This window comes from Fusarium venenatum, assembly GCF_020744135.1.
Source record: "Fusarium venenatum strain MPI-CAGE-CH-0201 chromosome Unknown EDB82scaffold_1, whole genome shotgun sequence".
NCBI lineage: Eukaryota > Fungi > Ascomycota > Sordariomycetes > Hypocreales > Nectriaceae > Fusarium > Fusarium venenatum.
The window spans coordinates 10,473,583-10,494,897 of NW_027072129.1; the positions used below are offsets into that span (position 1 = coordinate 10,473,583).

At 49.1% G+C, this 21,315-nt stretch overlaps 10 protein-coding genes across 10 annotated transcripts; 3 read left to right on the forward strand and 7 right to left on the reverse strand.

Moving 5' to 3' along the window:
* Window positions 1-109: 109 nt before the first annotated feature.
* EDB82DRAFT_110689 (uncharacterized protein) lies at window positions 110-610 on the reverse strand. Its single transcript, XM_065606971.1, has one exon. The coding sequence runs from the start codon at window positions 517-519 to the stop codon at window positions 253-255; it is 267 nt and encodes an 88-aa protein (XP_065465962.1). The 5' UTR covers window positions 520-610; the 3' UTR covers window positions 110-252.
* On the reverse strand, window positions 611-2,526 carry EDB82DRAFT_110691 (uncharacterized protein). Its single transcript, XM_025734109.2, has 2 exons — window positions 2,214-2,526; window positions 611-1,897 (listed from the first exon to the last, which is right to left on the reverse strand). Exons 1-2 carry the CDS (start codon window positions 2,266-2,268, stop codon window positions 702-704), a joined length of 1,251 nt encoding a protein of 416 aa, XP_025587774.1. The 5' UTR covers window positions 2,269-2,526; the 3' UTR covers window positions 611-701.
* Window positions 2,527-3,005: 479 nt separating this feature from the next.
* Window positions 3,006-5,982, reverse strand: EDB82DRAFT_492940 (uncharacterized protein). The gene is made up of 5 exons (XM_065608417.1): window positions 5,286-5,982; window positions 5,064-5,229; window positions 4,887-5,014; window positions 3,427-4,826; window positions 3,006-3,366 (listed from the first exon to the last, which is right to left on the reverse strand). The coding sequence occupies exons 1-5, from the start codon at window positions 5,618-5,620 to the stop codon at window positions 3,242-3,244; spliced, it is 2,154 nt and encodes a 717-aa protein (XP_065465963.1). The 5' UTR covers window positions 5,621-5,982; the 3' UTR covers window positions 3,006-3,241.
* Window positions 5,983-6,233: 251 nt separating this feature from the next.
* On the forward strand, window positions 6,234-6,566 carry EDB82DRAFT_522162 (uncharacterized protein; the record flags this gene model as incomplete). Its single annotated transcript, XM_025734087.2, has 3 exons — window positions 6,234-6,244; window positions 6,308-6,432; window positions 6,481-6,566. The coding sequence occupies 3 exons, from the start codon at window positions 6,234-6,236 to the stop codon at window positions 6,564-6,566; spliced, it is 222 nt and encodes a 73-aa protein (XP_025587772.2).
* A 713-nt stretch (window positions 6,567-7,279) lies between these two features.
* Window positions 7,280-9,447, reverse strand: EDB82DRAFT_110782 (Sds3-like-domain-containing protein). Its single transcript, XM_065606972.1, has 3 exons — window positions 8,179-9,447; window positions 8,058-8,127; window positions 7,280-8,011 (listed from the first exon to the last, which is right to left on the reverse strand). Exons 1-3 carry the CDS (start codon window positions 9,155-9,157, stop codon window positions 7,342-7,344), a joined length of 1,719 nt encoding a protein of 572 aa, XP_065465964.1. The 5' UTR covers window positions 9,158-9,447; the 3' UTR covers window positions 7,280-7,341.
* A 281-nt stretch (window positions 9,448-9,728) lies between these two features.
* Window positions 9,729-11,804, forward strand: EDB82DRAFT_492946 (nucleolar protein 12). Its single transcript, XM_065608418.1, has 3 exons — window positions 9,729-9,878; window positions 9,939-10,005; window positions 10,059-11,804. Exons 1-3 carry the CDS (start codon window positions 9,787-9,789, stop codon window positions 11,727-11,729), a joined length of 1,830 nt encoding a protein of 609 aa, XP_065465965.1. The 5' UTR covers window positions 9,729-9,786; the 3' UTR covers window positions 11,730-11,804.
* A 264-nt stretch (window positions 11,805-12,068) lies between these two features.
* EDB82DRAFT_110729 (tubulin alpha-2 chain) lies at window positions 12,069-14,649 on the reverse strand. The gene is made up of 5 exons (XM_025734054.2): window positions 14,185-14,649; window positions 13,935-13,993; window positions 13,571-13,881; window positions 13,013-13,516; window positions 12,069-12,961 (listed from the first exon to the last, which is right to left on the reverse strand). The coding sequence occupies exons 1-5, from the start codon at window positions 14,194-14,196 to the stop codon at window positions 12,486-12,488; spliced, it is 1,362 nt and encodes a 453-aa protein (XP_025587769.1). The 5' UTR covers window positions 14,197-14,649; the 3' UTR covers window positions 12,069-12,485.
* Window positions 14,650-15,697: 1,048 nt separating this feature from the next.
* On the reverse strand, window positions 15,698-16,854 carry EDB82DRAFT_472882 (uncharacterized protein; the record flags this gene model as incomplete). The annotated part of the gene is made up of 2 exons (XM_065607983.1): window positions 15,698-16,334; window positions 16,406-16,854. 2 exons carry the CDS (start codon window positions 16,852-16,854, stop codon window positions 15,698-15,700), a joined length of 1,086 nt encoding a protein of 361 aa, XP_065465966.1.
* Window positions 16,855-18,832: 1,978 nt separating this feature from the next.
* Window positions 18,833-20,008, forward strand: EDB82DRAFT_492956 (40S ribosomal protein uS19). The gene is made up of 4 exons (XM_025734031.2): window positions 18,833-19,065; window positions 19,241-19,317; window positions 19,429-19,725; window positions 19,777-20,008. The coding sequence occupies exons 1-4, from the start codon at window positions 18,919-18,921 to the stop codon at window positions 19,844-19,846; spliced, it is 591 nt and encodes a 196-aa protein (XP_025587767.2). The 5' UTR covers window positions 18,833-18,918; the 3' UTR covers window positions 19,847-20,008.
* EDB82DRAFT_110911 (uncharacterized protein) lies at window positions 19,935-21,252 on the reverse strand. Its single transcript, XM_025734020.2, has one exon. The coding sequence runs from the start codon at window positions 20,890-20,892 to the stop codon at window positions 20,143-20,145; it is 750 nt and encodes a 249-aa protein (XP_025587766.1). The 5' UTR covers window positions 20,893-21,252; the 3' UTR covers window positions 19,935-20,142.
* Between the last annotated feature and the right edge of the window lie 63 nt (window positions 21,253-21,315).

Here is a 21,315-nt window from a genome sequence, read left to right on the forward strand (position 1 = left end):
CGGGGATCAGAACGTCAATAGTACAGTATCTATCGAAAGTCCAATTGACGCGCATGATACTAAACGATACAGGAATAGGGATATGTTGGCTTCAATATGTTATAAATTTGTGATTGTATTATGTTTGTGGTATATTAAATGTAGAAACCAAGATGAGCTAGCTGACCTTCTGTCCTCCCAACTGGTTACAATAGGAACAATTTGCAAGAAACATTCTCTTCTTCTTTTCTATTTCCTGTATTTTGTCTTTTATTAACATAACGATGCTGAGTTTCTATGTCCTTTGAATGTGGCTTCCTTTCTTGATCGCGGAGATACCAAGACTCGATCCGAGTGCAAAAAAGCATGCCCAACACCAGTAACACCCACAGCCCGCCAATTCCCATGGTTCAGACCAGTAACTAAAATTGTGTCACACAGATGTGATTTAAATCCAGCGTATATTTCCAGTCCATGTGTTTGTGAAGAAAAGAATAAGAAAAGCAACCGGGGAATGGTATCGAAGCGACGGCGGTTCATCAAGTGTTCGTAGGCATAAAAGTTGTGAAGCTATCAAGGAGCTTCGGTATGGATAGACTGGAGTCCAGCCAGTCGAGAGATGAGGTAGAATTATAGATATGGTTGGATTACACTTCTTGTGGCAAAGGTTACTGAGATGAGTTGCAGACACCATTTGCCGGTGAAAGGTGTGGAGAGGTAACTTATTGTGCGCCTTTAACGTTCTTCTTAACGTTGAGTGCCCATTTAAGCTTATCGAGTGTTTCTTTGGACGCTAGTAGTAGGGCTTCTTGCTCGTCTTCTCTCAATCTGGCGTTGGTCTTGATGTCCTTGAGGTCTTGCTCTTGCGTTTTCTTATATTCTTCGAATTTGCGAGCGATCTCCTCTTTTTCATGCCGTAGCTGCTTGATGTTGCCGTCTTGCTGGTCGCATAGATCTCTTAATGTTTCTATTTTGTCGTCGTCTGCTCGTCGTTCTGCGTTGAGGTGATCTATTTCTGATTTCATCTTGGTAACCGCTCTTTTAACTTCCTCGCCTTGGTCTTGCCAGTGGGAGGAAATGGCGTTGTAGCGGCCCTCCATCAGCTGCGCATAACTAGTTGCTTCTTCGACTTGAACTGTTGCGTCCTTTGTCGTCTTTGTCATTTCATCCCTCCAGCTCTTTTCACGCAGCAGAGCTTCTGTGGCCTTTTTCTTTTCAAGCTCGACGGTTGCTTGTAGAGTCTCGACCTGACGTTCCTTTCGAGCAAGAAGTGTCTTTGTGACGTTGGCCTCGAGCAATCGACTTTCGTAATCGCTGACCATTCGTTCGAGCTTGTCCTCTAGTAACTTGGCGGCTTGCTTAGCCTCGTCGGCTTTTAGACGTTCGATCTTGATGTCGCGCTTCAGAGCCTCGTTGTCGCTGACGAGCTTGTTTATAACTCGGCCAGTTTTTCCAAGGCCGGCTTTGCCTATTGTTGAGTCCCATTGACCGTCTACAGCTTCGGCGCCTTCTGACATGGTGGGCCTCTCTGAATCTGGTGTGGGCTCTATTACGCGCGCTGCGCTGGTGCTCCAGCGCGATGGTGTTGTGTTTGCGTTGTTGGGTTCGTGTTTGGCTTTAACGGGAGTATGTGTGTGGTCGTTGAGATCGGGATTGGAGTGGGAATGGGACACTCCGCTGGTGCTACTGTTTACGCTGCTGGAGAAAGTGCTGTGTTTGCTTTCAGGACTGGATTCGGAGCCGTCAAAGCTGCGGACACTTCGGATTGTGCTTGACCTGGCGACAGCCGGTTTGTAGGTGGCAGGACTCCGGCTTTTCATGCTGTTGATGGAGCCAGTAGAGACGGGAGTTAAGGTCTTTTCCTTGTCAGATGAAGGAGCATGTGGATCTGTCAAATCGGCTGCAAGTGTGGCTGCGGCTGATGGTAAATAGTGATATTAGCGTTGTTGAATATGATAGTAGCTTTTAACAAAGTGGAAGAAAGTAAGGAGAGAAAAGGGTAGAAAGGTCGGTATCTAGTAGAGTGAGACAGAATACGAGACTGAAATGAGAAACTCCAGCCAAGCCTTAAAAGACGATACGCGTAGGGGACGAGAAGATGGGATGAGAACGCAGTTGAGCCCCGGCTGAAGATGTGGGGAGCTGTTTCAAAGTGGAGGCTAGAATATTCAATTGAAAGCATAGGCAGATAGAAAAAAGCATGCTGATTAACTTTAACCACTATGCATACTTACCGGTGACTGCGTCTTTGTGAATTGAGAATTCCTTTTGGAAGAGGCGGTTTCGCATTGCAATGACTGGCAAATGGAAGGTGCTGTTGCTTGGGCAATGAATGCTGCAGAAATACAAGGGATGTGGCCTGGCAGAGAGGTACAGCAAAGCAAATACAAGCAAAAAGTAAGGCAAAACAAAACGAGGCAAAGATTACACTGCAGCTTTAGGACAATTGACGACTGCAAACACAGACAAGCGATACACACTAAAGTATTTAGTGTAGGGAATCAAGAAAAAGCGACCCTGTGCTTCTTTTTGTCTTTGTTTTGGTTAACAAGGGAGGGATAACTTGACTTATTTCTAATTACCTCCACTTGATATAAGGAGTACGTACCAGTCATCTCCCGACTGACTCCCGCTTGGTCCCCATTTATTAGACCGTTACAGTACCGTTGAGATGGAGGGACGGAATACGGAGACGCAGAGTGTTGGGTCAGCCTGATGAGCCCGCTGATATTTTGGGGATGATCAGCGTCACTAAGTAAATAAACAAACAAACCAGAGGAACAAAGAGATGCATTGCAACAGCCTAGTAAACGTCATGGCCAAGGGATAGACGGTCTGTGTGATGGCACAGCAACTAAGTACGAGCTACCCTGCTGCTAGCTAACTTAATCATGGCACAAAACATCCATCACTCAGGACTGGATGTTTATATGCAGTTTCCAACTCTGCGACGCCCAGAGCTTCTCTTAAGACCCATGGACCAATAGCGAAACAACAGTACTAATTCGAGTGCATGGGTATTTAATTGGTTTCATGCAAGGCGTATTCCAAGCCCGACATTGATTATAGATACAGCAAGGTATTAACAAGTTACGGAAACCAACATTGTAATTGGAGCAACGTGTTAAATGGCGTTATAAACTGTCTTGCACCTTCATGAGGTCGCAATAATGCTTGGTATTCATCTAATCAGTACCATTGACCTTAACCCTACTAATCTACCCTTGAACGCCTTGGAATGCATCATAGAACAGTCATTTCCTCAAGCGGTAATAGCGGTTGATGCAGGCTGACCCGAACCATTACCAGCACCATGTTGTGCAGCTTCCATGAAAGACGGGCGATACTTGGACAGATATTTACCTGCTACAGGTCTTGCTTCCTCGACTAAATTCATTACATTAGTAAACATAACAGGATAATTAATTTCCATCGTCTGAGACTTACATTCGGTCCAAATATCTTGCACTGTATCCAATGCAATCTCTTTGGCAGGTGGTCGCATCATGATCAAGTACAATAGACTTGTCAGAGCCAACTGGACAACACTGGGGTCCCGACACATGTGTTTCACCCGCGATAGAACGTTCTTATTCAGATCCGGTATCTCGCTCAAGAAGCGTGTCAAGACCTTGTCCTGGGGGTGAAGGTACGGGAGGAAGCCATCAATCAACCGTAGACAGCATTTTTCGTAGTACAGGGGCCGCTCGCTGCCCTTCTTCTGTTGTAGCTTGTCGTTATACCACTCCTCGCAGAGCCAAGAGACCGCTACATCGATATGTTTGCGGAAGTCCTCCATCACGTAAGAATATAGGACGTCGCGAATGTTGCTGCTGAGGGATTGGTGCGCTAACGAGCCGTCTTCATCCTTAATAGTCGTCTCTTCTAGACCAGCCACGGAGCGAGTCGCTAGTCGGGCCAGGATTGTCATCCACGAGTCCCGGTTGCCAGAGCTAGCTGCCAATCTGCTAAAGCCAGCCCTGCTCTTCTTTGCTGGTTCTTCCATAGATTTCATCATCTCAATGACTCGGGTCACTGTGCCATTACCTGCTGTCAATGCCGCTTCTGGTGTCAGGGCACTGGGCTGGTGCAGGTGGAAGGACTTTAATGCGAGGCCGTCGTCCAATAATGGTAATTCATGAGTCGGCGAGCTATCTAGCTTGTTGAGGATCTGCTCCGTATCCTCAGCTTGATAGAAGTCGGGTTCATATTCATCGTCATCTTCTTCCACGCCGAGCGGGGCTGTGTTGGGGTTCAGCTCAGGTGCTGGAGCACTGTTAAGTGCATCGAGGCGGCCACGGACACCATCAACTGCCTGGGACAGTACATGAGGGTCAAGCCTCGCCAGTGTTGTGACAGCAATCCTAGTGACCAAGGGCACGGGAACTTGCGAAACATCAAAGTTCTGGAGAGCACTGTTGTCGATCAGGGCGAAAATGTCGGCCAGACTGTACGGGCCTGGACCCAGCGGTGGTATCCGGACTTGCGCTTGAGACAGCCGTGGCCGTTTGGCCTCGTAATCGTCTTGAGGTGGCGGTTCAAGAGGGCGCTTGTGTCCAGAATTGTCAAAAATATCGGCCATGGTGCGCATCATACGTTCTACGTGCTGCTGTATTCTGGGAACCATAGGGTTGTGAGGATCTCGTTTTACAAGGTGAATCAACAGCATGCGGGTTGTCTTCTCCATCGACCTGATCATGACCCGGGTCTTCGGTGTAAGGGGGGAGTTGGCAAGCTTGAGGGGGTTAAAAGCAAGGAGGGCATTGATGATTCGATTTGATGTAGCTGGGCGCGCTCTTATGATGATGGACATGCAGTTCAAGGTCGAATCTACAATCAAAGCGTCACTGGAGTTTTGTTAGAGGTTAGCTATATGGATATGAGGCAGTCGCGATCAACCGTCTTACCTGCTTTCTTGTAGGGCACTTAGCATTCGGTCGAGGAGCCCCGACGCCTCAGCCTCTAAATTTCTAGGATCGAGGGACTGGTGGCCTTGCGGAACTTTATCCAGAGAGACATCAAGTGTACCACCATACTGATAGTTGCGTTAGCGACATCACGTAGAAAGTTTAGAGAATCCATACTCTTAATTCGGAACCGGTGGTAGCAGTCTGCGCAAGAACCACACGTTGCGCGAACTTGATGCAGCAGATTCTCACGGTGGGAACAGCATTGTCCCATATTCTCAAAACCTTTTGCTTGACAGCCACCATTCTTTCCCAAGTGATTGTGTCGTAACCGTTATTAATGCTGCATGATCACGTTAGTCTTGAAACAACATAACTTGGATACCAGTATCACCATACATCCATCGCATCGCCAAGGGATAAATACTGGCAACGCATTGAATCACACTGCGCAGGACTTGAGGATCCTCTCGCTCATTCTCAAGCAGGGATTCTAATGTTGGTAAAACATAAGGTTGCATTGTCTCTTTCTCTCCATTCGGTAAAGCTGGCGTCGCGAAAGCTTCAGCAAGAAATTCGGCACCCCATCTCCGCAGCTCGAGTGGTGCGCTAGGTCCGATGATGGGTAATATTCCATTGACGACACTGGGGTAGTATTTGACGTCTCCCAAAACTAGCTTTCGTGCATCGTCGAGCTGTCGAATCTGGTCCGACACAGAAAGTGTTGCTGCCATGGTAAGTGGATTAATGTTGATGATTCTCGAATCGCGGGTGTAGAAATCGACGGGTGGCAAGCTCGAGAGCTCCAGGAAAGATCAATGGAAATGTGTTGTCGTGGATGAAGCTTGCCCACTGCTTTTGGACCGTGGTCGCGCGACTAGGCTGAGCTTTCTTGTATGCGATTGAGCATGCTTCGCATTAAAAGCTCAAAATCACCAAACATTCGCAATTAGCAATATATTCGTCTCGAATTACGCGTTGCTGAGGCGTAGAGCACTATTGTCGTCGTTGCCAGCCTTTGTCTGTTAGAAATGTTGCTGAAAGATTGGCGACGCGGAAATCAAAGAACATTAGACGTGGAAATGGTCCAGACCCTTGTAACTGAGCTCCACAGAGAACCTGGAACTAGGGGTGGTGCAGGTACAGTAGGTAGACGTCACGGCAGCTGGGCTGGGCCGACAATTAGCCGCAAACATTCTTCCCGCCTTCGGAACAATCATTCGCCAGTAGGTCAGATATCGATAGTGAGACCATCTTTTGCAACACGCCAGCAATTGACAGTCAATTTATTCGGTTCACATTTCAAGATCAAGACATTCAAGTCTAGCCAAGCGTAAGACCTTCAAAATGGTCAAAAGGTGTGTACATCCCGACACCAAAGCTCTCCATATTGCAATGGACTGATCATGACTCCGATACAGCCCGCACTCAACTTACTATGATCCCCGCCTGCGACAGGGCGCTGCGCTCGTTCGAGCTCGAAGACCCTATCTTTTCAAGAATACTGTCACTGGCCTTGGTCTCCTAGGTGTGGTTGGAAGCATCTGTACGGTCCCCTTCAACAACACTACATTCGTCTACTAACGCATCCCAGATTGGTATACCCTCAACGCCGTTGGCCAAGACAATTTCGACGATGTCAAGGTCCCCGATGCGCCCAAGCCCGTCGCTTCCAAGTAAAGGGTTGTTTTGTGATTAGACTACGTGTACGATCAATACAAAGCGTTGGAATTTATGATATTTAAATGGGTGCAAGTTATATGGTAAGCAACAGGCAGGCCTCGCTACTCATGAAGCCTGTTGCGCAAAACGCCTACCAAAACTCCGATCGCCCTATGTGCAACATGCTGGCCAACTAGTTTGTGCAGTGTGTATAAGCACATGGGGTCATTGTACAATAACCTCCTCAAACAGAGGGCACTGTCCGCTGTAAAGCCGATGCCTCTCCTCCGACCACTCTAGGTCAACAATAATGGTATTTGATGCAAGCGAGCGCAAGCTCTATTCGCCTCCCAAGTTCAAGCCAAAAAAAGAAAAAAAAAGTAGATCGATCCATCAGTACCTGAACCGAGAATTTCCCAAGGGTATCACAAAAGTCCGAGTACAATAGCAATATGCTCCATCGTGTTATCAACCAAGTCCCGTCGACGGGGTATGTTCAACCATAAGTCTGTAAACGTCATCTATGTCGCCGCCGTCTTTGCACTGCGGCTCGCGCCTGGAAGATTGCCCCCCTTCTTCACCTGGTGTGCTGGGCTGGGCATGGTTCGCGTCAACTCTGGTGATTCTGACAATCGTGTCGAAAGTGATGGAGAATGCTGTGTGACTTGAGGAGCCACATTCAAGGTTGACTTGATATCAACAGGAGGAGGACCGTGTATTTGCTGCGCGCCACGGCTAGCCGCATCATCTGGCCGTCCCTCTGCTGGAGCAGTGGTAGGATACATCTTGTGAATTAGATGATTTGGATTAGCCCATGGGGTCTCCCGGAGAAACTGTTCGCCTGCCGGGCCGAGGCGGTCGAATGGTTGAGGATAATACTCTTCACGTCGTTGGCTTGCTGGCTTGTGTCGCGACCGTTTTGCTCGCTTGTGATGGTCAGCTCAGCAGGCTCGTAGAGCTTTCGTCGTCGTCGACTTACCTCAATAGCAGCTAAGTCGTCTTCAAGCTCTAAAGGTGTCGCTCCAGTCATTTCAGGGCCAGCAGGGAATCCTTCGTATTTTGCGATAGTGGCTAGGGCGGAGACCTCAGTATTATAGGCAATTGCGTTTCGAACTCGCTGCGCAGGATCCTTGGGATAAAGAAGGCCACAGTCCTGCAAGCTGTGCGCGCTTCGTCTGGCTGTTTGAATGTCATACCATTCTTGATTAAGAGATTCCAGGGTCCTTTCTCTCTTTTCACGGACTGCTTGGTAATATTGACCCCATACCTGGGCACGCTGGGCCACAGACCGGTTTTCATGGGCTTTGATGCGGTACTCGTGTTCGTTGTGAATTTCACGCAGTTTCTGCTCCAATCTATCATCCAAGCACTGCTTCATGTTGAGATACTCCGGGTGTGTTGGCACATCTGCGAGGAGAGACTGCTCTTCTTCTTCAAGCCTTTGCAACCGGTCCTTATAGAGCCTGGGGAAATGTTAGCATGTGCATGCTTACTTAGTGTTCCACATACCTGTCGCGAAAGACACCAAACATTTCTTCGATGACTGTCCAGTCCTTGAACGCAGCGTGTTTACGCTCCACTATAATTGGGTGAGCAACATGATGCAAAGATTGGGCAACTGTCTTCTTACGTTCTTCGTCGTGCGCAGTCACCGAGTCAACCTCTTCGTCGGCATCTGGATCGACGTCATCGCCCTGGTTATCCACGTCTGTCCCTCTACCGCTGTCACGCGCACCATCATGACTTCCGCTATCAGTGTCGAGATCCGGATCAGTAGCCGCCGCCGCCTTTCGCTTGGACCCACGCGTGTTCTTCTTAGCTACACGTGATATGCGTTCTGTCAGATCAGTTTCACGATTGGCAGGTTTTTTTCGTGGGGATACATCGATATCTTCAACGGGCGTGTGTGTGCCACTGCTCCCATTCGCAGGGGTGGCCGTATCTTCGTGGAGGCCTGTTTCTTCGAGTTTCTGTAGAGCATCTGCGTCGTGTGCATGCACTGAACTTGTCCGTTTTCTAAGCGGCTGTTCTGTTTCCGATGGCTCGACGGCAGGTGTGCGCTTTCGCTTGCGCTCTTGAGTGTCGCTCTTGTGTCCTTCTTCCAACTCTTCGTCATGACTCGTCGCATGTTTTATCGGAGAGTCCCCGCCGACTGTGGGTGAGCCCGTCGAGGCATCGTCGTCTTCAATGGCAGATTCGTCATCGTCGAGGCCTTGTAGGTTGGCAGTTCTGCGTAGTTTGCTGGGGGTGTGCTCGTAGACTTGACCCTCATTAAACTGGTCAACCACGACGTCTCGTTGTCTCTGGTGCCGAGGGGTATCGTAGAGCCTCTCAGTCTCAGCTTCTGTGATGTTGCCATCGGAGGGAACGTCGGAGTGGGCGTCGGAGAGGACGCTGTCAGAGTCAGAGGCGACTTGGGGTTTCTTTCTAGGGCTCCGCCTGAGGCTTTCTTCTTCGTCGTGGTCTAAATGCATGTGCTCGATCTCGTCGTCGTTGTCATCTTTCGTGTCAACCTCGCTGAGGGGGCTGGAGACGTTGCTATCCTCATGGTCGGCAACTCCAAGCGCCGGGGAGGAGAGAAGCGGAGGGGCCGAGGCAGAAGCAGCCATCGCTGCTACAGAACGCGACTATGTGTTTATGGGTCGACCGAGTGAAAATATTATACGTTTGCTTGATCTGTTGAGTAGACCGGAAAGCTTTGGTCGGCCGGATGGTCGTGGGAACGCGCCCGTGGTGAATAGTGAGGGACGGTCAACGGACAATCGAAGACAAAGTATCTTGTCGAATTGGGTTGAGGGGATAAAGGTGAGCTAGAAAAGAACTGATTGAGTCGATCTTTGTGCAGCATGGAAAAGACAAAAGATAGAAGTAACTTGAGAAAGCTAAAGATTCCTCTTACTGACAATTTGTGGTGTTGAGTGGAGGATACGGAGGAAGAGAGGAATGGGTACGGTGCCGGTTTGCGCTGGCTGCCCTTGTGTCTGCTTCTGCCTCTACTGTTCTGGACTGCCCGGCTTTTGGGCGGGCTTCCACCAAAGCGGGTTGCTGAGAATGACGGGCCCGCCTGTTGCAAAAGGCGGTCATTGACGGCAGAACCGCTCATGGCGCTGCCTCGGGCCCACTGTCAAGGCCATGAGGCCTTATCCATTGGTCAACAGCTGCTGGGCCAATGGTGACAGCCAAGGAAATCTATAGGTGGGGCCGCTCGATTGAACTCTGGACTTTTTTCTGACTGCCCATGTCTTTTTCCTGTCGCAGAGCCAAAGATTGTACCATAGTCAACAGCTTTGCCCTCCATCCGAACGCAAAACTCGACAAAATGGCGAAAGGGTAAGCACATCCTCGATCTTTACTCTTGTAGGAGAACCAAACAAAACTGACTTCAGGCAGTTCAAAAGGCCTAAGAGCCTCGTCTAAGGCAGTAGACCCCACCCTCGATGCTCTTTTTGCATCCAGTGTAAGTTTTGCGACGCATGACCTTTCTTGCCAATTCATACTTATCATCCATAGGCCGGCCCTGTCCAAGCTCCCACCAAGTCAAGATACTCGACATTGTTAGACCAGAAGGTTCGAGAACCTGCCAAGCCCAAGGTGCAGCTTGAGGAGGACGATGAGGTTCTTTCCGAGATCAGCGAGGAACTAAGCTTCGAAGAAGATGGTCCTTCTGATGAGGACGAGGACGAGGACGATTCTGAGCAAGAGGACGAAAGCGGAGACGAACAAGAAAAGGAGGACGAGGAGGAGAGTGAGGGCGCAGACGAGCCCATGAAGGATGCGCCTGTCGAGCTCGACGACATCATTGATGCGACAGAAGACAAGTCAAACAAGGAGCGAAAACGAAAGCGCAAGAAGGACAATGACGATCTGGAAGGCAAATATCTTGACAAGATGGCTGCAGAGGAAGAAGCTGAGCGTGCCGGCAAACGACAGAAGAACGACGCTCTGACCAAGACTGACAAGAAGTCTACAGCCGATGAGGAAGATGCTGGTAACGAAAGCGATATTCCTGTCCATGAGACACTCGCCAAGGACAGCAAAACATCGGACTTGGAAAAGGCGGCCCGAACAGTTTTCCTTGCCAATGTGTCCACCGAAGCAATCAGCTCCAAGTCTGCCAAGAAGACGCTGATGGCTCATCTCTCATCCGTCTTGGAAAAGGATGCCACTCCCCCGCAAACCATCGAGTCACTTCGCTTCCGTTCCGTTGCGTTTGCTGGCGGCTCTCTGCCCAAGCGCGCAGCTTACATCACAAAGAGTTTGATGGATTCCACAACCAAATCAGCCAACGCATACGTCGTGTACTCGACCACTGCGGCAGCTCGTGCGGCCGCTACAAAGCTCAACGGTACCCAAGTGCTCGATCGTCATCTCAGAGTTGACAGTGTTGCTCATCCTAGTCCTACTGATCATCGCCGGTGTGTGTTTGTTGGTAACCTAGGATTCGTTGATGACGAGACAGTCTTGAACACCAACGCCGAGGGAGAAACTACAGAGAAGAAGAGGAACAAGATCCCCTCTGATATTGAGGAAGGTCTTTGGCGGACTTTCAGCACTCAGGGCAAGGTGGAGAATGTCCGGGTTGTTCGGGATTCCAAGACTCGTGTAGGCAAGGGTTTTGCCTACGTTCAGTTTTATGTAAGTCCACGATTCCATCACTCAGTATTGGAGATTCAAACCGCTAACCTCACTCGACAGGACGGCAACGACGTTGAGGCTGCCCTACTCCTTGATGGCAAGAAGTTCCCTCCCATGTTGCCGCGCAAGTTGCGAGTAACTCGTGCCAAGGATCCTCGCAAGACAGTTCTCGCCCAAGAGCGAGCCAGTGGCAAGCACATCGTACATAACGGTGCACCCAAGAGCACAAAATACAAGCACAAAGCCACACCTGAGGAGCAGTCCATGGCTGGCCGCACAAGCAAGCTTCTTGGTCGTTCGGCCGCCGTGCAGCAGCGCCACAAGAAGCGTCCCTCAGCACATGGTGAGAGCCGGGAAGCTGAGAACCCGGTCCCAGAAATCAAGGGCCCAGAGCAGTTTGTTTTCGAGGGTCGCCGTGCTTCAGCAAGAGATGGCCTGCCCAAGGACCTCAAGCAGAAACAGAAGGGCAAGGGTAAGGGCAAGTCAGGCAAGCCTCAGAACCATGGCACAAAGAGAGCGGCCGAGTGGAAGAAGAAGAAGAACTGATTAATTTTGACGAGCGCTGCATAAGTTGTTGAGGCTGATAGAAGGCTTGGGAGTGAGGCGTATGGGCTATTTTTTCTAGTGAGAATAGTAGAGCAGGAGGGTTGGTTGATAAACGTTAGGTCTCCACGCCCGGAAAAGTTACGAGTGATTTTTTTTGCCTCGACTGGCCTGGTCTCTACCGCTTTAAAAAAGAGATGGGGGTAACTCATTTGATTCATGATAGAAAATGGTTCATGTAGTTGCACCGACATAATTTATTGACCTAGTATATAGCCGAACTACTTCATTTCTTATTGTTACTGATTAATATGTTCTTACTACGATTATGTCAACTGATTGCACACATCTGTCATTTCAGCTTACATGTAAGACAATCGACATAGCCAATCTCGACACATTTACAAAATACATATGTTTTCTACTTTGTTTTAATGAGAAAGGATATATCATCAATTTTTCGTGCCTGCTTTGCAAATAAATGCGCCAAATTTGCATCGAGGGATAGTCTCATCTATTAGGACCTGACTCCAACATACAAGACCATTTACTAACGGGGTACCCTGAGCCATTAGCGCGTGGCGGCCAGCACACGATTTACCCCCATATGTGTGCCACCCAAAAACCGGGAATATTAAGCAACTTCCTCCACAACTCTTGTCTGTATGCTTCGCGGGCGTGAGCCCTGTCCGAGCTATCGCTAAAACATGCCATCAAAGAAGTCGAAAGAGATTACACAATGTCACATTATGCGACTGTTTAGTACTCGAGTTCCTCTTCAGGCTCGAAGGAGTCGGCAGCAACCTCTTCGTAATCCTTCTCCAGAGCAGCGAGATCCTCTCGGGCCTCGGTGAACTCTCCTTCCTCCATACCCTCGCCGACGTACCAATGGACGAAAGCACGCTTGCTGTGCATAAGGTCGAACTTGTAGTCAAGACGCGACCAGGCCTCAGCGATGGCGGTGGTGTTGGAAAGCATGGAGACGGATCGCTTGACGGGAGCAAGACCACCAGCCTCAGCAGGAGCAGGGACAGCCATAGGCTTCTGGTAGTTGATTCCGAGCTTGAAACCAGTGGGGCACCACTCAACAAGATTGAATGAGGCCTTGGCCTTGAGGGAAGCGATGGCGGCGTTGCAGTCGCGAGGAACACAATCACCACGGTACAGAAGAGCGACAGCCATGTACTTGCCGTTTCGGGGGTCACAGACGACCATCTGGTTGTTGGGCTCAAAGCCTAAATAAGGTTAGTATCGGTAACGGGCCAGCACTCATGAGCTTAACTTACACTGGAAGGTAAGCTCCTGAACCTTGAAGCTCTCGTGCTCGCTCTTGTTGGCAGAAATGACAGGAGCGTAGCTGATGAGAGGGTAGTGGATTCGGGGGTAGGGAACCAGGTTGGTCTGGAACTCGTTGAGATCGACGTTGAGAGCACCGTCGAATCGGAGAGACGAGGTGATAGAGCTGACAACCTGGGCGATGAGACGGTTCAGGTGCTCATATGAGGGTCGAGGAATGTCGAGGTTGCGACGGCAGATATCGTAGACAGCCTCGTTATCGACAAGGAAAGTACAGTCGGAGTTCTCAATAGTGCTGTGAGTAGACAGGACAGCGTTGTAAGGCTCAACAACGGCAGTCGATGTTCGGGGAGCAGGGTAGACAGCGAACTCGAGCTTGGACTTCTTGCCATACTCAGTGGAGAGACGCTCGAGGAGGAGAGCACCAAAACCAGAACCGGTACCACCACCGAAAGAGTGGAAGATCAGGAAACCCTGGAGAGACTGGCAGTTGTCTGGGTTGTGAATTAGCTGCTAGACAATATCAACTGTACAATATCGAGACTTACCGGCGACACGACGGATGCGGTCCATGACCTCGTCAGCCTTCTCCTTGCCAATGGTGTAGTGACCACGGGCGTAGTTGTTGGCGGCATCCTCCTTTCCACTGACCAACAGCTCGGGGTGGAAAAGGTTGCGGTATTCGCCTGTTCGGATCTCATCGATAGGCGAGGGGTCGAGATCGACGAACAGAGATCGAGGAACATACTTTCCGCTGTTTGTCTCGGTAAAGAAGGTCTCGAAAGAACCGGGGTCACCAATATCGGGAGCATTGGGGTCAGGTCGACCGTCGGGGCCGAGACCGTGCTCGAGAAGGTAGCTATTCAGAACGCCGGTCAGCTTGATTCGACAGTAGAGAAGAAGACAACGTACAGCTCCCAAGCAGAGTTACCGAGCTGTGTACCAGCCTGGCCCAGGTGGAGGTGAAGAATCTGGATAACAAAAAATCAGCATCGCGAGCTCAAACTGAAGCCGCCCCAGCTTGGACAGCTCAGGACACCAAGTGGAACACACCCCCAACGCCTCTCGAGCAGAGCAAAACCAGAGCAGCAGGATGCAATTGGGAAGCAATGTAGAGTAGCGCGGGGGTTAGAGGTTCGCGACGGGACTGGAAAAAACATACCTCGCCCTTCATCTTGTATAAATGAAGCTTAAAAAGCTAAGACGAGAGTTTGAAGTTTGGGGGAAAGAAGTATGGGGAGAGAAATAACTACGCGCGCAGCGCTTGAAGGGGTAAGGGGAAGAAGGGGCCTGAGGTGGTGATGGTTTTCGGGGTGGGTGGTTTGGAGGTTCCCAAATCTGTGGGTGCCGACGTGCCACTGGACATTCAATTGGTGGCGGGGTTCGTCAACATGGTAACTGAGCCAAACACAAAAAAGCTATCAGAAAGATACAAGTGGTGCAGGCGAATTTTGGCCTACGAGCAGAGTACCTGACGTGACTCTCACCGCCAATTGACAGGGAACAGCCTGGGGACCCCTGCTCGATAGTGGAAGAACTGCACTTGCAAGGGGCACTCTAGCACACTTCAGGTGGGATCTGTTCAATCAGGTCGGAATGCAAGCTGTACAGACAGTAGCTTGACATGGAGCTTGAGTGATACATATCAAGGAACACCTATCACAATCCTACCAAATTGCATTCATCCGGGGTGAGTTTTACCTAGGTACTCTGGATAGATAGATAGTAGGTACTGATACTAAGACTTTGCAGCGGAGATAACTAGGCTGCAGCTACTTGGTTAGCTATGCACTAACTTGGTGTTCAATTGAACAACAAATCAGACATCTGTTAGTTTGCTAGGACAATTGAGTTCCTGACAAGCGATCAGTTTCCCGCTCCATGGATAGTTCTCACAATAGGTAAGTAGTTGGTTAATGTCTCTGCCTAGTAGGTAGTGCTGGGCGTAACATAGAATTTTATCAGTCTATCACTATGAGGGGGGGTAGTGAGTGAAATGATAGTCTGCTTTGTACCTATGTAGCCAACCACCCTATCACATTCTTCAAAATATGTCTCCTCCTAGCTATACTCTAAGCTTACCTTTACCTAGTCCTAGATACTATGCATTAGGTGCTTTGTAACTCGGACGTATATGAAGATCATTGATCTACTATCCTTGCCATGATCGAGACTCCGTGCGTTGATCGGGAACAAGATATCCAATCCGTAGAATTTCCCAATTGGCTTTCGTTAATTCTGTTGCCTGGATATAAAGGTTGCCTGATGTATGACTTGAACAGGCAGACAGGCCAAGGTAGCAAATATTCTCCAATTGTTAGTTAAGAGTCTTAATTATGATGTTAAACTGTTTCAGACTACAGCCATACAGAACATTACAGGTTACAATGATGTTCTATATCTAGATACCTAAAAGTAAGAGCCTGATATGGTAATATTTCCTTGTGTATCACTGCCGCCGTACTCCGAAAACCTTACAGATGTCCCATCCTGTAAAATTATTTGTGTAATGAAAAAAGAAAAAGAAAAAAAAAAGAAGAAGAAAGCTCATAGCAATTGCTAGAGCTGTGCAAAGTGGTATCATAGGTATAGTAGGCCGTTTCCCATCCAAGTCGTGATCTTTCGCTCTCTTTTCTGTTCCGCACTTGACCATTCGCACTTGTGTTGAGTTGAGTTTAGTTGTTTCGGTTGTCTGTTTGATTCTGTATATCAGCCTGCTCCAGCTGTTGCAGACGACGCTGAATCGCATCTTTCTGCATCTGCAACGCCCTAATCTCTTCGTCCCGCGTTGTTGTATCCTCACTTAGACGGCTGTCGTTCTCTGTCATGCTGTTCGAGTCTGTTGCCGCGTACGCAGGTGGAGGAGGCTCTGTATTTCCGCGGCCTCTGTTTCGTTGATCGGCAGCAGCGTAAAAGTCGTCGCCTGCCCCTGAAGAACTATGGCGCATGTTGCCCACTGCATCAAGCTCGTGTGGTTTTCTCTTTTCTGTCCGGGCTCGTTCTCGATGAATGAGCCAAAAGGCGATTCCTCCAACAACTAGCAGTACAAAAATTGCAACGCCAACACCAATACCGATTCGCTCACCCAAAGATAGAGTGTCATTATGTTGGTCAACGCCTGGAATGTCGTCCTCGTCTTTCAGTCCCAGAGCGTCCTTATCTCTATCCTTGAAAAGGGCACGAATAGTGTATACAGCAATCGTTGCGCTGTATAAAGTAGTGGCGGATCCGGCATGGGCATCGTAGGTCTGCGCTGTTTGGTTGAAAGTATAAGGGATAGCTACCACGGAGGAGGTCGATCGTTTACACAAACTACCTTCCAAAGTATAATGCCTGGTACGATTAGAACGATAGCTCATAATGCATTGTTGCTGACAACTTACGAGGAGCAGCAGATGGCCGTCGTCGTCTCATCGTCCCGGTTTGCACTGGGTTCGATACGCAGGGTTACAGTAGTCCATCCATGCGGGCACGTACCCGGGCTATAAACACCCGTAAGGCCGTTCTCAAACATAGCATCCGGATAGCACGAGAGTGACTTTGCTCCAGCAATCGGCTGAAGGTCCAGCATCGCCTCGAGACCTCCTATCCCAGACATTGACATGTGGTTTGCATCATAAGTCCATGTACAATCGGGCGGGCCAGTCCAGGGAGTTGTCATAGGTGGAAACGTCCAGTCGCTGGCGAGGTCGTCATCGTCGGTTGGCTTTGGTTCGATTACAAGTGTTGTTGGGTGAGGTGTAGGTTTGGACAGAGACATGGCCGATGAAGGCGCGGCGGATGGGGAAGACCCAGATACTGTGGACGTAGCATCCTCAGTTGACAAAGACATGTCGTCTGTCTGTTACAACTATGTTTGAAAACTCGCGAGTAGCTCGAGTACTAAGGCCAACTCGACTACAAGCCGCACCACCAGTGCTTCGCTTGCCGTCAACTCGGCAATTCAGGAACAACCTTTAACGTCTTGTCCATCCAAACATGCGACCACTATTATCGGCGAACAAAAAGATATATGTCGAACTTGGGTTGACGCGTGAAACAGGATCGGAAATGCGACTTGATTATAGTGAAGGCGTTGTCAATGTAAAAGACGGCGTCTGTAATGGTACTCGAAGGCCATTCGATCGAGCGTCTGTCTAGAAGAGGAATGAGGTGATGGGGATATATAGCAAGCAGAAAGACAAGTAAAGGTGACAAATGAACGAAAAGAAAGGAAAGCTACCAAGAAATGACGAGAGTCAGCCAAGCAAACAGCAGCACAGGTCCATCCATACCATGCCAGCGAGCGAGCGAGAAGGACGGGTACAGTAGCGTTGGTGTTCCCCCTTCTGAGGTCTTTGAAGGCTTGGCGAAATCTTATCACGGGTGGGTGCCGAGAAATGCCAAGGCCCGAATTACACCAAACCTCTGTCCACGTTGACCGCTGAGAGTCTGGGCATTTGATCTTTTTTTTCGTCTCGTCGGTAGTTTCTTATAGCCAAGAGTAGTCTTTCAGACAAGGTACACGTCTGAACACCGACATGGCCCGTCACAAGACAAAAAAGACAAGACCAAGACTGTCAATGCAACCAGAAAGACCCAATATGCCCAGCAAGCGGCGCGAGCCAATGCCCATGACAGTGGGCGCATCCAGCCAAAGCCGAGCCTTCTGGCCCCAGTGCCACGGTCTTGGCTGATGAGTATCGGATTTCTGGGCTCTGACACGGGAAATGAGGGCCGCCTATTATTGTGCCGAACACGCCGGCTTGGAAGTCTTGGGTCGTCTTGGAATCCTGCACACGAAGTCACGACACAAAGTACCGGTCCAATTCTGTGAAATTGTTAAAAAGGCAGCAGATTCCGTCTTGGCCACGAATCACCAGTCAGGTTCTTTTTCTCGCTCCGTCTTATTCCCACCCAAAACTCACTTTCGTATCATTCAGGCCAAGAGCAGATTGACTGGTTCCTTCAAACCGGAGTCAAACAAAGTCAATGCACATTCAATGCCCAGTAAACTTGAAGCTCTTGGCGTACCACTGCCAATGTAGGACGAAGCAGATAAATATGTGACAATGTACGATATTAACAATCGCCATATGAGAGAATATGAAGCAAGTGGTTCTCGCTTCTTTATCCCAATCAACACGGAGCTTGGTGTTCGGAAAGAGATGTAAAGGGGAAAAGGTTGTCAGAAGCGCGGTTAATTGCTTTAAGGTCCTGTCATGGTCAGTGACGGGCAGACTCTACCGATAAGGTTCCAGTAGCACACGCCAGTGGACACTTTATATGGCTAGACGCTTGAAGATCCGGCATTGTAATGATCAATGTCTCTCGGCAACTGATGTTGTCCATATGAAAGATCATTTGAATGAATCATTCAAGATTGACAAAGACATTCCAAATTTCAACAGAAAGAAGTTCTGTGAGAGCGGTGATTAAATTCTGAAGCAGCTGTTGTCTCGATTCGGGCGGGTATTCTTCTCCAAGCTCAACACCATCACTCCTGACAGATACCAGGGCTGTTGGCACACTACTAATAATGAACTTGAATTTAATCATTTCATAAGTGTACAATATACATCAAATGATAATAATTAATAAAATGTATTCGCACGAAACAACAGACAAGAGGGAACTGATCTAGTTTAGACACAATCGTCAGGGTACCAGAAAAGTTGGCGGCCAGAACCATTAGAGACGAAATTAGTAGGTCACTTTAGGGAATTTAGGCTATGATTTCAGGTCATTTATTTTTGTATACTAAAACGAAGAGGCCATCTTTTGCTATCCACTAGACAGCACAATAACAGCCACACTCTCCCCCACTAAACCTCGGAGCCACGGCACTTCCCTCTCCGGCCTCTCCATCAGTGGCGCAGCGTTCAGAAAATGATAGTCACATGACGGGGTGAAGGGCATGTTAACCCTACCAGAATTCAAATCGTGCCCACCTAAGCGATTCAACCACCGCCTTCAAAGTCGACTCCATCCCGGCCCATCCATATTCGCTCTCCGACCAGCGAATTTCAATCAACACAACACCGCGACAATGGCTGACGAATACGTATGTGAACCCTCGAGATATTCCCTTCCCACCCCCTTTGGAAAACCCCATGAGCAGAGAAGAAGAACGACACCTCGACACCCGCCCGCGAAAGGAAAGAAAAAAAGATGATGGATCGATCACAAATGGGAACACGATGAAGAGAAGAGTTTAACTGACCTGTATGCTTGGATAGGACGCCGAGCATGCTGCCGAGCTCAAGAGAAAGAGAGCGTTCCGAAAGTTCTCCTACCGAGGAATCGACCTTGACCAGTATGTTGCTGCCAAACGAACCCCGCGCCTCGATGATGGAAGATGAAACTACGAGGACGCAATCCGAGCGAACAAACCCATGCTGATGTGTTATTTCTTTCCTCTCCACAGGCTCCTCGACCTCTCCTCCGACCAGCTTCGCGATGTTGTCCACGCTCGTGCCCGCCGCAGGATCAACCGTGGTCTGAAGCGCCGCCCCATGGGTCTCATCAAGAAGCTTCGCAAGGCCAAGCAGGAGGCTCAGCCTAACGAGAAGCCCGATCTCGTCAAGACCCACCTCCGAGACATGATTGTCGTCCCCGAGATGATCGGTAGCGTCATCGGCATCTACTCCGGCAAGGAGTTCAACCAGGTCGAGATCAAGCCTGAGATGGTTGGTCACTACCTGGCTGAGTTCTCTATCTCATAGTACGTTGCTTCCCGCTTGATCATGTTTCTCATAATTGACCCCCTTTACAGCAAGCCCGTCAAGCACGGTAGACCCGGTATCGGTGCCACGCACTCTTCTCGTTTCATTCCCCTCAAGTAAGAAGTTTGCGGTCTTGGGTGGTTTCTGCATTCACGGACATTTTGGGCGAAAAGGACTGGTTCTGGTAGATGGACTATTAAAACATCTATCAAAATTACTGATGACAATGGGTACCATGATAGTACAATAAAGGAGCATTGTCCGCTTGATGACTACCTTCAACTATCGCTCATGTTTGAACAAGATGCTGTGACGCTTCTGGCTCCCTGATGTGAATGCCTTGCTCAACAATACACTTTCTCTGTCCATGAAATTCCAATTCCCAATATCGGTCGTAGAAATTTATCCGTATGATGTCACTCTTCACGGTTTCTGCGTAACAATTTCCGAAGCTTGTTCATCAATCTTCCGCCGAATGATGTGGTTTCCTTTTTGGTACAAACTGCACAACCATAGGGGAGTTTTTTCTTGCCATAGTGGATGAATATCTCTTCGTCTGCCCTGACAGGTTCGTTCAGCTTTACGTTGATGCGATAGGGCCACTCGCCATCAATTTGGAAAGACGCTTGGGCGCATTTGCCACAAGCATGGTTGATAAAACAAGCCGTTTTGTAAAAATGACATCTTCGGCCTTGGGGATCCTGGAAGCCGTATTCCTGCCTGAAATTCTCGAGGAGTCTAACATGATCCATATCCATAGGCCTGCTCGACAACGTCCCCTCAGTCGGTATTGCTCGCAAGTTCCTAAAGATTTGTTTCAGCTCGTCGCGCTTGCGATGAGTCAAATCGTTCCACTTTGGTCTCAGCGAAAGAGGATGTCCGGAAAGTACTGCGTCTTCTCCATTAATAATCCTGTGATCTGTTGGTAAGTTCCGAGTTGCGAACAAGCCCTGACCGCGGTTGGTGAACGTGTCGCGAATCATAACATTGGGACCTCTCTGCACTCCTAGGGCTTCCGATAACGGCAAAGGTTCCTCGTGCGGCGGAGGAGTAGGAACCCGAAAGTTATCCATCGGATTCAATGCAATTGTCGAGGCTTCCCGCGCCCTTGCTTCACGTCCTTGTGTTGTTGTGGTCGATGAGTCTCTCAAATCTCCCCCTGCCATCGCTTCCTAGTTTGACGTATCGTGTGAGCGTCGAGACAATCGCCAGTGATCTGTTGAAAGAGTCAGTGCCGCAAATCGAAGTTGGAAATGTGCTACTTCTGAGCCACCGCCTGTATGGATGGGCCAGGGTGCGCATCACGATCCTTTCACATTTTTCTTGAATCATCTTGACACGGTAAGAAATCGTGTGTGGAATATCTGTGGATGTAAAAGTAGTGTAGATGATAGAGTGTTATAAAAGAATGATGTGTTTCAAATGACTGTTGGGATCCAAGATGGATGATGTTGGATGTTGTGAGTGTGGAGGAAAACCATGGCATATGGGAGGCGGGGGGATATATAACTGCAGCTCCTTCCTGATGTGAATCAGAGTATCCTAGCGCTCTTTCCACGTAGTTAGATGGCATGGGAAACAGCTGAGAA